Source organism: Mus caroli, unplaced genomic scaffold (assembly GCF_978045245.1).
Source record: "Mus caroli unplaced genomic scaffold, Mus_caroli_1 scaffold_10, whole genome shotgun sequence".
In the NCBI taxonomy this organism is placed as follows: domain Eukaryota; kingdom Metazoa; phylum Chordata; class Mammalia; order Rodentia; family Muridae; genus Mus; species Mus caroli.
The window spans coordinates 116117380-116130142 of record NW_028227265.1 but is presented as its reverse complement, the minus strand read 5'-3'; the positions used below and the strand labels follow the sequence as shown (position 1 = coordinate 116130142).

At 47.5% G+C, this 12763-nt stretch overlaps 1 protein-coding gene across 2 annotated transcripts in view; it reads left to right on the top strand.

The window, feature by feature from the left end:
* The first annotated feature begins 56 nt into the window (after nucleotides 1-56).
* Slc9d1 (solute carrier family 9 member D1) overlaps nucleotides 57-12763 on the top strand; it is a 33328-nt gene continuing 20621 nt past the window's right edge. For both annotated transcript variants that reach the window (XM_021169926.3, XM_021169925.3), the window contains exons 1-6: nucleotides 57-314; nucleotides 3286-3800; nucleotides 4359-4538; nucleotides 6212-6403; nucleotides 7361-7489; nucleotides 9506-9598. In XM_021169926.3, the coding sequence (XP_021025585.1) occupies nucleotides 3357-3800; nucleotides 4359-4538; nucleotides 6212-6403; nucleotides 7361-7489; nucleotides 9506-9598 (1038 nt within the window). In that variant the 5' untranslated portion in view covers nucleotides 57-314; nucleotides 3286-3356. The remainder of the gene's footprint in view (nucleotides 315-3285; nucleotides 3801-4358; nucleotides 4539-6211; nucleotides 6404-7360; nucleotides 7490-9505; nucleotides 9599-12763) is intronic.

Here is a 12763-nt window from a genome sequence, read left to right as displayed (position 1 = left end):
TTCGCACCCTCTGGAAGCTGGCTGGCCGGCGGGCTGCCGGGACTCCAGTTCCCGGCGTGCACCGCGCCGCGCGAAGGACGACGGAGCTGTCCATCCGCAGCCTGCTTAAAGGAGCCGCACCTACTTTCCAGCTGCGCGTCAGAAGCGCCTCAAGTAAGAAGAGGGCGGTGCCGTCCTCGGTGTCCTGGTCCCGAGGCCAGGAAAGAGATGAGGGCAATTCTTTGGCGGCCCTGAGGTTCGCTGCGTCGGGGAACTCTCGATCGGGGACAGTGATGCTGAGGTCGCATGTCCAGAGAGCGGCCTCCTCCATCGGGGTAAGCTCTGCGGCTGCGGGACTTCTGTCCTGAGATGCGCTCCACCGGGGTCCTCATCCGGGTTGCTCAATCCTGGCGACTCCTACCCCGGGCTCCTCCTTGGTTTGTCTCTTCCAAAAGGGGATCCTTCCTAGGAGACTGCCTTTGTCTACTTTCCAGGGGGTGGAGGGTCTTTTCCTAGAAGTTCTTTCGGGGTATGGGGGAAGACAACCGTTTCCAAGACTTCACCTAAACTCGGAGGTTCAGCTCCCCGAGCCTCCCGTTTTTTGTTCTTCCCTGTAATTTTTTGTCGTCTCTCTGTCCCGCCTCGTGAGGCTGCCCCCAGACAGCCTCTTTGTAAAGCTATACCTGGAAAGACGCCCCAAGATTGTCTTTCTATAAGGGCTGTGGGTGCCCTGCAACACTTGACTTAAGCTTATACAGCCAGGGAGGTGGTCAGAGTCAACAATCAAACCAAGATGGTTTACACATTAATTTCTTAATTTAGGTGGTAAAACCAATCAAGTAAGTTGAAAGTGACAGGGAAGGTCACTCTGGCCCAGTGGGTTTAACCTCTCGTTTATTTATTGTCAGCATCCATCTCATCTTCCTGGGGTGCAGTGTGGATTTGCTTACTTACCAGAGAAGTGTTTGCTGCTGATGAAAGGGCCTCTTTCTTCATAGATCTTTTTCTCCTCCTTGGCTTCCCTAACTAAAAAAAGAACAAGCAGCTGGCTAGTGAGTAGGCTCTGTGTCTCCTCTCTTTGTGGATTTAAGTTGGCACCTCCTGAACAAATAAAGTAGCTATTTGAACAGCCCTTTGGGCACCACCAAGAAGCCATGGTTCATTGGTTCTAAGTCATAGGCTGTTTGCTCTGCCTCTGTTTTTCTTATCTTCCTATGGTGCATGGCATCTTATTCCTCTTCTGTGTTATGTTCTTTTTTCTTTTTCCAAAGTAGTTTACAGGATTGGCCGGCAACTGAAGTACTTCATCTTTGGCAGCTACCTGTTATGCTCATGTGGGTACATGTGCTCTTTTAAAATGTACTTTAGAGTTAAAATAGGCTTTGCTGATGGAAGTAGACACATTTAATCCCAGCACATGGGAGGCAGAGACTCAGATCTCTGGGAGTTTGAGGCCAGCTTAGTCTACATAGCTAATTCCAGGACAGCTAGGGTTGCATAGTAAGACTGTCTCAAAAACAAATAGGTAGATAGATAGATAGATAGATAGATAGATAGATAAATGGATACCTAGATAGATACATAGATAGAAAGATGAATGGAGAGATAGATAGATGGGCTTTAATTCTGTAATTTTTCCCATTGGGACTTTTCTTTGCTGTCTCATCCATTTCTCCTTTTCTATATCATCTTGCAGAGAGCAGAGCTCTACTTTGGAGGCTGAGGCAGGAGAAGCAGATGCTTGAAATTAGCCTAGTTACATAGTAGTAAACATAGTGTTTCAAAAATGGATTTGAGATTTTTTTTCTTCTTAATAAACTCATGACTGAGATTATAAGGCTGAATCACCATGCCTAGAAATTTATGTGATTCTTATGCTGGAAGTATTGATGTTGCTGTGCTAAATGAAAAGTAGCCCAGAGTTTGACTCTCAGAAAGTTTCTTCCTCAAAAAAAAAGAAAAAAAAAGTAAGAAAGAAAGAAAGAAAATAAAACTAGGGACAGCATTACACACCTTTAATCCTAGCTGCATTCAGGAGGCAGAGCCAGGAGGATCTCTAAGTTTGAGGCCAGCCTGGTGTACAGAGTGAGAACTAAGCCAGAGTTATACAGTGATACCCTGGATCCTGTCTGTCTCTCTGTGTCTCTGTCTCTGTCTCTCTCTCGCTCTCTCTCTTTCACACACACACACACACACACACACACACACACACACACACACACACACACAGAGAGAGAGAGGAATGAATGGAAAGGAAAACAGAAAGCAAAGGATTTCATCTGTGTTGCCCTGGTTGTCCTGGAACTCAGAGATTCAAGTTCTTGTGTTTGTTTTTGTCAACCTGTCTCCATTGGCTTTCCCTTCCTGGTCTTATCAGAATGCTTGCCTCCCTCTCCTGGGTAGAGTTAGAGTCTTTAGAAATGCCACCTTTTATTTTTGCTACAACTAGCCCACGTCTGGAAAATCAATGGGGGTAGCAGAGAGGTAAGTGTGTGTGTGTGTTTAGGAGGCAGACTCCCAGGAAGGTGAAATGCTGGCATATGGGGGTAGAGGATGCTGTACAGGCAGGACAGTCGATTGGAGGCTCCGCTAAGAGACTAGAGGGGGTACATCCATGAGCTGTAAATTGTGTAAACGTGGTATATTTTGTTTTCTTTGTGGGCATAACTCCAGGGGTTCCATGTACATCTGATTCCTAGAGTTTAGCTCCCTTTCCCTTGGTTTCTTCTTCAGCCCATTTCCCGGCCTCCTAGATCACTGTCTAGGAGTAGCCTGGTCAGACTCTTGTGAATGTTTTTAATCCCCGTGCTTCATTAACTACGGCTCATTTTGGAAAATTAGCAATACTCCAAAAGGATTTGGAAAGCAAGCAGGGCGGCTGAGCACACCATCAGTGTATCGGGAGGCAGGGGCTTCCGGGGTGATGGGGAGTTTCTCTCTTTCTTCTACTTTTGACATGTGGCTCCTCTTAAGTCGAATGGATCTTTTTTCCTTCACACAGGGTCAGTTTATGAAGCTGTGTGAGCTACTTACTGATTTATCTGTAGGGCTCTTCTGAGACAGGATGTCAGAGAGCATAGGCTGGCCTCAAATTCCCAATCCAATCTTTCTCTTTCCCTCTCCTAAGTGCTTGGATTACAGGCTTGTGACACTGTGCCTGGGAGCTATGTCTTAAACCTTTAAAATTGTCTTTAAAGTCAGATGAAACCCCTTTACCCTCCACTAATGGTACTTAACATTCAGTATTTGATTGTAATCTGGATATGGTAAGTTCAGAAGTTGATGCAGTGTCGACTTGTTTTTCAGCTGAAAATGTGTGTGTAAAATGCCAGCCGGCTATAGCAGGGGTCTCTGCTCCCGCCCCGCATCCTTGGACCATGAAGGTACTGGACCAGAGTCTCCTCTGGATGCTGCTTCCCTTCTTTCACCTGATAGCCAGTGCTGCCGAGCACGAGGAGGTGGCCAAGCATGCCATCAAGCTGCACCGTGGGAAGGGCGCCACTGCCACTCAGAGGAAACAGTGGGCCCTGGACAGCTGCAGGAGGCTCACCGGGCTCCTGCGGCAGAAGAATGTGGTCCTCAACAAACTGAAGAATGCCATCAGAGCTGTGGAGAAGGACACCAGCCTTTCGGGCGAGGAGAAGCTCTTCCAGGTGCACACATTCGAGATTTTCCAGAAAGAGCTGAATGAAAGTGAAAATTCAGTCTTCCAGGCCATCTACGGACTGCAGAGAGCCCTGCAGGGCGACTACAGAGATGTGGTCAACATGAAAGAGAGCAGCAAGCAGCGGCTGGAGGCTCTGAGGGAGGCTGCCATTAAGGTCAGCTGCCACTCTGGGGGGTGTCAGGGGGGTGGGAGTTGGGGTGGGGCGACACACAGAATTAGGAAGGGCACCTGGAGGGATTACCTTTTGCGAGGCCTGCTGGTGCCCTCATTGCGTCTAGGAGGTGCCTATGCATGTCAGGTAATTCCTACTGCTCAACTCACACTGACTAGGAAATGGATTGGGCTCTACCTGTAACGAGTATCAGTGCCTCACTAATGGCAGCACAGTGCTTCGTGGCATTGCTGTGCCTGGCACATGGTTTCATGTTAGCAAAGGACCTTCATGGGTGAGGAGCAAGCCCGTTTACAGTAGGATGCTTTCTTCATTGGTGTGTTTCCTTGTTGGCTTGCCCTGTCCATTTTGCCAAGCTCAGCAGATTTGAGCGGTTTAGGATGCACGGCGCCCTCTGCTGGGTAGAGCTAGAGTTGCACCTGGACAAACGGCCCATTGACTAGGAAACTCCCAAGTCTGATTCAGAGAGCCTGTAGTAGATTTGGGTACGTCACACCTTGGTGTAAGCTTACTAAACCTCCCCTCCTTACAAATCAACAGGAGGAGACAGAGTATGTGGAACTTCTTGCCGCAGAAAAACACCAAGTGGAAGCCCTTAAAAACATGCAACATCAAAACAAGAGTCTCTCCATGCTTGACGAGATCCTCGAAGACGTGAGGAAAGCCGCCGACCGTTTGGAGGAGGAGATTGAGGAGCATGCCTTTGACGACAATAAATCAGTAAGCAGACCAGAGCCCACCAGCTGAGCCACTGTGCTGACATGTGCCCTGAGATGTGTGAGATACTTGTGTGTCTCAGGGACGCTGAGAGTGCAGATAAGCCCAAGCACTTCTGTGCCACATTGAAGTTAATCTGGCATGTCTTCAGAAGTGAGTAGCCGCTCTGCTCTCTCTCCTCAGTTCTCTGAGACAGGGTTTCTCTGTGTAGCCCTGGCTGTCCTGGAACTCCCCCTGTAGACCAGGCTGGCCTCCAACTCAGAGAATTGGCCTGCCCTGCCACCCTAGTGCTGAAATTAAAGGTGTGTGCCATCACTGCCTGGCCACCACCAGCTCTGCTTTTGTCTCTCAGGACAACCACAGTCGCTTTTTTTTTTTTAAGATTTATTTATTTTATGTATATGAGTACATTGTAGCTGTCTTCAGACACACCAGAAAAGGGCACCAGATCACATTACAGATGGTTGTGAGCCACCATGTGGCTGCTGGGAATTGACCTCAGGACCTCTGGAAGAGCAGGCAGTGCTCTTAACCACTAAACCATCTCTCCAGCCCCCACAGTCACTTCTGTGTGATAGCTTTGCCTCTCAGACTGGGTCAGGACTCAGGTTTCAGGAGGTTTAAGTCGTTGGATTTCAGAGCTTATGTTTGCAAAAGACAGGCTTAGAGCAGAAATAGGACCCATGCATTACCTCTGCTATGCTGAGATCAGAAGGGGAAATCCCTGATGATGCTGAGAACTGCGGTCTTGGATGGACTAGAGACAGTGACGGAGTAAAGACAAAGCAGACTGAGAGTAGGCGTTTGGGGAGAATGGGAACAGGAAGCAACAGGGAGGCCAGTTCATCAGCTTAGGATCGGAGAAGAGTTCCTAAAAATGTTTGAAAGAGTATACTGTAAACCAGGCAAAGTGTGCAAGTAGCATAGGTCCTAGTATTTTTACCCTTAAATTCTCTAGTTGAAAAGTTCCCCTAATTCTGGCTAATGGACACCGTTGGGTTGGTTTAATTCTGGCTAATGGATACCATTGGGTTGGTTTAATTCTGGCTAATGGATACCATTGGGTTGGTTTAATTCTGGCTAATGGATACCATTGGGTTGGCTTAATTCTGGCTAATGGACACCGTTGGGTTGGTTTAATTCTGGCTAATGGACACCGTTGGGTTGGGTTGGTTTGGTTGTTTGATGGAACTGGATATTGAGCCCAGGGCTGTGCACATTGCCAGGAAAGGCCACAGCACTGACTTAGGCACTCACCTTCTTCTCACTTGTCTTCTGAAACGGGAGCTCACCCAGCTGTCTATGCTAACCTTGATTCCCTCTGGAGGCCACAGAGGTCTTAAACTTGGGTCCTTGTGCCTCACCCCCACAGACCCTGACAACAGACTTCGCTTTCCTGATCTCTTTTTCACAGAATACAAAACCATTTCCATTATTCTTTCTTTCAGTCTTTACTTTTTTTTTTTTTTTTTTGAGTTTTCTAGAGAGGGTCCTGGCTGTCCTGGAACTCACCCTGTAGACCAGGCTGGCTTCGAATTCAGAAATCTGCCTGCCTCTGCCTCCCAAGTGCTGAGATTAAAGGCGTGCACCACCACTGCCCAGCCTCAGTCTTTCCCCTTTAAGTGCTGATGTGAAGGCATTTGATTGTAACTGTATAATATTGGTTATCGTTGCAGGTCAAAGGCGTCAACTTTGAGGCAGTTCTGAGAGTGGAGGAAGAGGAGGCCAGCTCCAAGCAGAATATCACGAAGCGGGAAGTGGAGGACGGCCTGGGCCTCAGCATGCTCATCGACTCCCAGAACAACCAGTACATTCTAACCAAGCCCAGAGATTCTACTATCCCACGCGCAGACCACCACTTCATAAAGGCAAGCCGTGGCCTTCAGCAGGGGCTGGCCAGTGAGGCCGTGTCGCCTGCCTCTCACTGGACACCAGCTTTCCTGCTGCCAGAGGCTTCCCTGGAACACTCAGATCTGTTCTCTCAGAAGCCTTTCTCATTTTGTTTTATTTTGTTGAGCCAGGCTCTTACCATGGAGCCTCGGCTGGCTTGGATCTCACCATGGAGTGCAGATTGGCCTTGACTCCTCCACAGTCCTCCGGTCTCGGCTCCTGAGTGTCGGGGTTATAGGCATGCAACACCACAGCTGAGTGTCAGATAGCCCCTCCCATGGGCAGAGAAGACAGGATGCCCAAGGGCTCCTTCCAGGTGCTAGTACTTGCAGAAGAGCCAAGCTCCTGTCAGGTGCTGCTGCTGTAGGAAAACGTAATCCCAGTCCAGGGTTTCCACCCTGCCTGTAACCATTTAGTTCCTGGATAAAAGCCACACACAACATGTATATTTACAATAAGGCTTAATCAGCACAAGAGCTGGACAGATGTCTGTCCTCTGGCTGTTCTGTCTGTTTCCCAGCCAATAATCTCTTTATATAATTTGCTGTGTTTCATCTGGGCTACTCTTAACTCCAATTAGCCAACCCACATGGCCATCATTTCATGACTCAGCTAACCCATGGCGGCTTCCTTCTCCATTCACCTTCTCCTCGCCCCTCCTGGTTCTCTCACACCCCAAACCAGGGAGCCCTACCCACCCCACCCATGTCTCCTCTGCCCAGCTATTGAAGAATGCTTTCAGGGAGCTTGAACAAACAGACAGGTCATCACTTAGAGCACAGCTTAAGGTTCTCAGCTTCTGTGTGAGGCACAGCAGCCGTGAGAATCTCCCTCTTACTTTCATCACTTGCTGTTTATTCTCACGAGATAAGAGGACATCAGAGACCTCTTCCCTGACAACCTCTCTGTGTTCTGACTTTTTCTTCCCGTGTTAGGACATCGTGACCATAGGGATGCTGTCCTTACCATGTGGCTGGCTGTGTACAGCAATAGGTCTGCCTACGATGTTTGGGTATATAATTTGTGGCGTGCTTCTGGGGCCTTCAGGACTGAACAGTATTAAGGTAAGAACAATTAATTCTGCGTTAGTATGGAACACGATGAAAAGGAACAGGAGTAAAGACTAAATAGATGCAAGCTGCTGTCAGTCGGTGCAGATGCCAGTCAAGGGGGCCCTCAACGCAGTCTTTAACCTATGGGAATATTTCATTTCTTGATGCAGAGTGGCCTGATGACGGGTAGTTTGTCTCTTTAAATTATAGTAATATTTAAAAACGACTGGTGATGTAATGGCCTGTGTTATCCAGACAACCATTCAGACAGTAGGTCAGCTGAAAATGTTGGTCTCTGTGTAATTTTATGCAGCTCCCATGGTTTGGGGAAGCTGACTGAAGTCCCAGTCTCAAGACAGTAGAGAGATCAGGGTTCCTTTTGCTGAATGTATCTATCAGGAAACAGATACACTCTGACAGGAAAGAAGAGTCCTGGAGCATTTTGAGTGTGTTAGTTAGGTGGGGACAGTGGGGAGAGGATACTCGGAGCTCATCCTGGAGGAAATGATCTAGGAGGTCACGGGAGCAGCCTCAGAATCCTCCTCGCATCACTGAGACGCCCTATGGGAACAGAGGCAAGTGCTACCCAGGGAACCTGCAGGATGCTCCAGCCCACAATCCTTGAACCAGGTCGGAAGAGCTCAGTGACAACAAATGATCTTTGACCAGGAAAAGAGCTGTCTGCCTAGCCTGCTCAGGCTCAGAGCTTTGGGCCTTCCAGGAAGAAATTCACCTGCTGTGAAGGCAGCCCTCCATCCCGAGAGGTGCTCAAAGGCTCCACAGCCCAGGGAGCTATGCAGATTCGCGTTTGGAACAAGTACTCCCACTGACCTAGAACAGTGTAATAAGATTTAGTGGAACATCCCTCTCCCACCTAGAGTGTTGAGGATAAGAGCAGACACACGGGAGTACTCACAAACACGCTGCCGTTAAATCAGAATTACTGGGCCATGTAACACCTGGGTACTGCGAGCGCTGACAGAGCAGCTGGACCAGGGGAAGGTGATGTGCTTGTGAGGAAAGACCCAAGAGCATCCTGGCTAAAGGTGGCCCGAGGTCAGAGGAACCAGAGCAGTAACCATTTCCTATTGGAAGTTGATAGGCTTGCATTATGAAGGTGAGAAGTGGAGATGTGAGTTATCAGTAGGGCATCAGTGACTTATGGTCTGACCAAGAAAAGGGAAGAGAAATAGCAGGGAAATAGAAGTAACAGTGAGGAAGCATCAAATCAAGATGTCAAGGAGATGCCGTCACCCTCACAGTCAGTGCATAAATTCCCACACTGACAGACAGACTTACGGGTGGTCCAAACGGAGGCATCGCAAACGAGAGCTGTGGAGGAAGGACGGCGCAAGCGGCAAGGCCAAGCGTGCTGGCAGCTCAGGACACAGGGACCAACCACAGCAACAGTGAGAGACATGGGACCTTAGACCTGGTGTCCTGTCTCTTTTCCTTTAACATGACAGTGTTAAAAACAAAAGGCAAATGGGTCAAAAGGGGTGTGTGTGTGTGTGTGTGTAAATATAAAATCTATTGAACCCTACTCATCGAAACCTCTGTGATGTGGCCAAAAGTGAGGATTCCCCTCAGGAGGAAAACGTCCCTGCTTAGACATGCCGGTTTCCAACAAGAAGTGGTGGGAACTGGCCTTCACCTCAGCTTTGGGGGCTCCTTCTCCTCAGAAGGAAGCTGAAGGAAGGAGTCACTGAGGCAGAATGGCCGCTGTGTATGTGGAAGTCAGTGAACCCCACAGCTGATTCTTCACAGAAGCAATTATGAAAGTGAATATTCCTCTGGCAAATCAAGAAAAATTGTGTGTGCATATGTGTGTATGACACACACACTTTAAGAAGTCAAAAAGATCTCAGCTATAAGAGACATTCACAAAATCCATTTCCTTTTTGAAAAACATACTGGTTTTTTGAGGGGAGGAAGGGGCTGGAGACTATTTCTGTATTAGCACATGTTCTCTTGATAAAGAACACTAAGTAAATCAAACGTTACATAATACGCTTTCTTGTTTCTCAGTCCATTGTACAGGTGGAGACATTAGGAGAATTTGGGGTCTTCTTTACTCTGTTTCTGGTTGGCTTAGAATTTTCTCCAGAGAAGCTAAGAAAGGTAAGGACCCAGCCCCTCTGCCATCCCCTGGGGGAGACACTGGGTTCATTTATTTATTTATTTATTTATTTTGGAGACAGGATCTTGCTAGGCCAGACTGGCTTTGAACTCATTTAGAGTCCTCTTGGCTATCAAGTGGGCTTTTTTTTTTTTTTATGTTTTTAAGATTTATTTATTTTATGAATGTGAGTACACTGTCACTCTCTTCAGACACACCAGAAGAGGGCATCAGATCCCATTACAGATGGTTGTGAGCCACCATGTGGGTGCTGGGAATTGAACTCAGGACCTCTGAAAGAGCAGTCAGTGCTCTTAACTGCTGAGCCATCTCTCCAGCCCCACTTTTTATTTATTTTTAAAACTAGAATATGACATTTTAGTTTGATACTATTTTTAGAAAATCAATTTGAAAAAGTCAAAAGTGAATAAATGAGATGAATTTTCATATAGTTTTATATGTGTCCTTCCAAAAGCTACATAGCTGAGGGTAAAATGTAATAGAGATGTAATACTCAGTCTATTTCTCTAGAAGAAAATTCCCAAGATGGAGAGTGAATTGGAGATTTCTCTTTTACCTCAAAAACAGGGAAATAATTTCTTAAAGAGTAAAGGAGTTAGGGGACAAATACTATTGGCAGCCAAGCATGGTGGTACATACTTTCATTCTAGTATTTGGCAAGTGGAGGTCCTTGGGCTGCCTGCCAGTTAGTCTACCCTAATTGGCAGCCTCCAAGCACGTGAAAGACTGTCTCCAAAAGATGGGCAGTACAAAGAATGACACCCGAGTTTATCCTCTGGCTAGTGGATATGCAGTGTGCACTGTATACACACACACTGCTTCCCTCCCCTGTTATACCCACACACACAGCCAATGGTCATACAGTGTGCACCTGCATACACACGCACTACCTCCTCCCCCGTTACACACCCACATGCATACAGTTTTTGTTTGTTTTTTTTTTTCCGAGACAGGGTTTCTCTGTATAGCCCTGGCTGTCCTGGAATTCACTCTGTAGACCTGGCTGGCCTCGAACTCAGAAATCCACCTGCCTCTGCCTCCTGAGTGCTGGGAGTAAAGGCGTGCGCCACCACGCCCAGCTATGCATACAGATTTTTACCATCGAAGGAGTTTTAATTCCTCATGGTAACAAGTTTAAGAAACACTGGACTTAGGGACAGTGGCACAGGCCTTTAATCCCAGCACTTAGGAGGCAGGAGCAGGTGGATCTCTATGCGACCTAGACTAGCCTGCTCTACATAGGACATTCCAGGCTAGTCAGGACTACATAGTGAAACTCGATCTCAAAACCACCTCAAAACAAAGCGGGGCTGTTGGTGAGATGGTGCAGCACGTGAAAGGTGCTGGCCACCAAGCCTGAACCCCACACTTTGAGCTCCAGGACCCACGCTGTGGAATGAGAATACAACTCCTGCAAGGTGCCCTCAGACCTCCATAGGCAGGTTGGGCATCTCCCTACAGGCCGGTCTGTCAGTAAGGTAAATGATTGTCTAAATGGCTAAGCAGGAACTTAACTGTGATGGAATGTTGGGTAGTGACTAAAATTCTAAAGGGTGGCAACAAAGGAAAACGTTTGCTACAGCACTAACTGTAAGCAAATGGTGGAGCTGGAGAGCTGGCTCGGTGGCTAAGGCACTGTCTGCTTTTGCAGAAGACCATTCAGTTCCCAGCACCACAGCAGGCGGCTCAGGCTTACCTGTGACTCTACCTCCACGAGGACACAACACTCCTGGTCTCCAAGTATACTCGAATTTATGTGCACATATCTCCACATAAATCCATATAATTAAATGTAAACATAAAGGAAGGAAGGAAGGAGAGAGAGAGAGAGAGAGAGAGAGAGAGAGAGAGAGAGGTCAAACTGTGTCAGTAGCATGAACCTGTAACCCTAGTATCTGTCTGAGTCTGAGTCTGAGTCTGAGAGTCTGAGATCATGAGCTGCGTTTAGTCAGACTGAATATGGGATAAGAACATACTACTTGGTAATAGCAAGGTAAAGAAGCAAGCACACACAGGAGACAATAGGGAATAGCTATAGTTGCACCTTTCTATGTCTTTCCAATTTTTCCACAGTACTTTTAAAAAATATGTATTTATATATTTTATGTATGGGAGCCTATGTCCTGTCTAGCCATAGGTTCTCGACTCAGTAACAGTGGCAGGTCTGGGTTCCATCTCATGGGGTGGGACTTGAGTCCTCTGAAGGCGGGTGGTTACCCCCATGATGCTCATGCCACTATTGCACCAGTGGGCGTGTCTTGCCAGGCCAGTCGTTGTGGTGCGTGATTTGCAGATGGTTATGACTCGTGGTTGTAGCTGGCTTAGTGCCTGCTAGCACTGTGAAAGCTGTCCAGGGTTTTGGGTTTTTGTTTGAGGTTCCCCCACAACTCCTGGTAGAATCTGATAGTCATGAAGACTAGAACTTGTTTTAGTTCTTCTGTCTTTGCTTCCCACATCCTGGATGATAAATGTGCACCACCACCACCACCGCCACTCCTAGCTCTCTGGAGCTTTTTAACTTTCTTCTTAAAGCCCATTTGCTTCCAGGAGCGAGCACTGGTTTCTGACATTGTCTTCACACTGTAACATCCTTTGTTGCCTTCCCTGGGGAGAGGCTGCTTGTCACTACTGCCTTTAAGTTTCTTTCACCTCTTTTCTGCTGCCAGCTCTGTTATTCTGTCTGCTCTCGCCATCTGGGACTGACAGGCCGGGATGTGCTTCTTCCTGAGGAGTCTGAGTTGTGTCAGTGCCGTCTTCCAGGGACTTTGGTTTCCTCACGCACTCCTTCCCTCAGAAACCACACATCCATTTCTAAGCTGAAAGTGCAAAGAAAACTAACCATTCTTCTAGATCCTAAATTAAAAATTGGCTCCATTTTTCCTGTGCATTCTCTTGAAGAGTATGGGGTAGGAAGGGAATAAGCTTGCGTAGAAGGGATTTGTGGGGTGTCCTGCTTTGTTGGAGTAAGCTGGGATTGGCCATCACAAGTGCCATGTTGGGCAGGCTTCATGGAAACCTGTGACCTCTGTTTCCAAGTACAGTGGCTCATGTGGAGTTTTATAACTAGAGACATTTGGTGTAAATGTTGATTCATGACAAACAAGGCAGGGGAAATCCTGTTTCCTTATAACGAGCAATAAATTCGG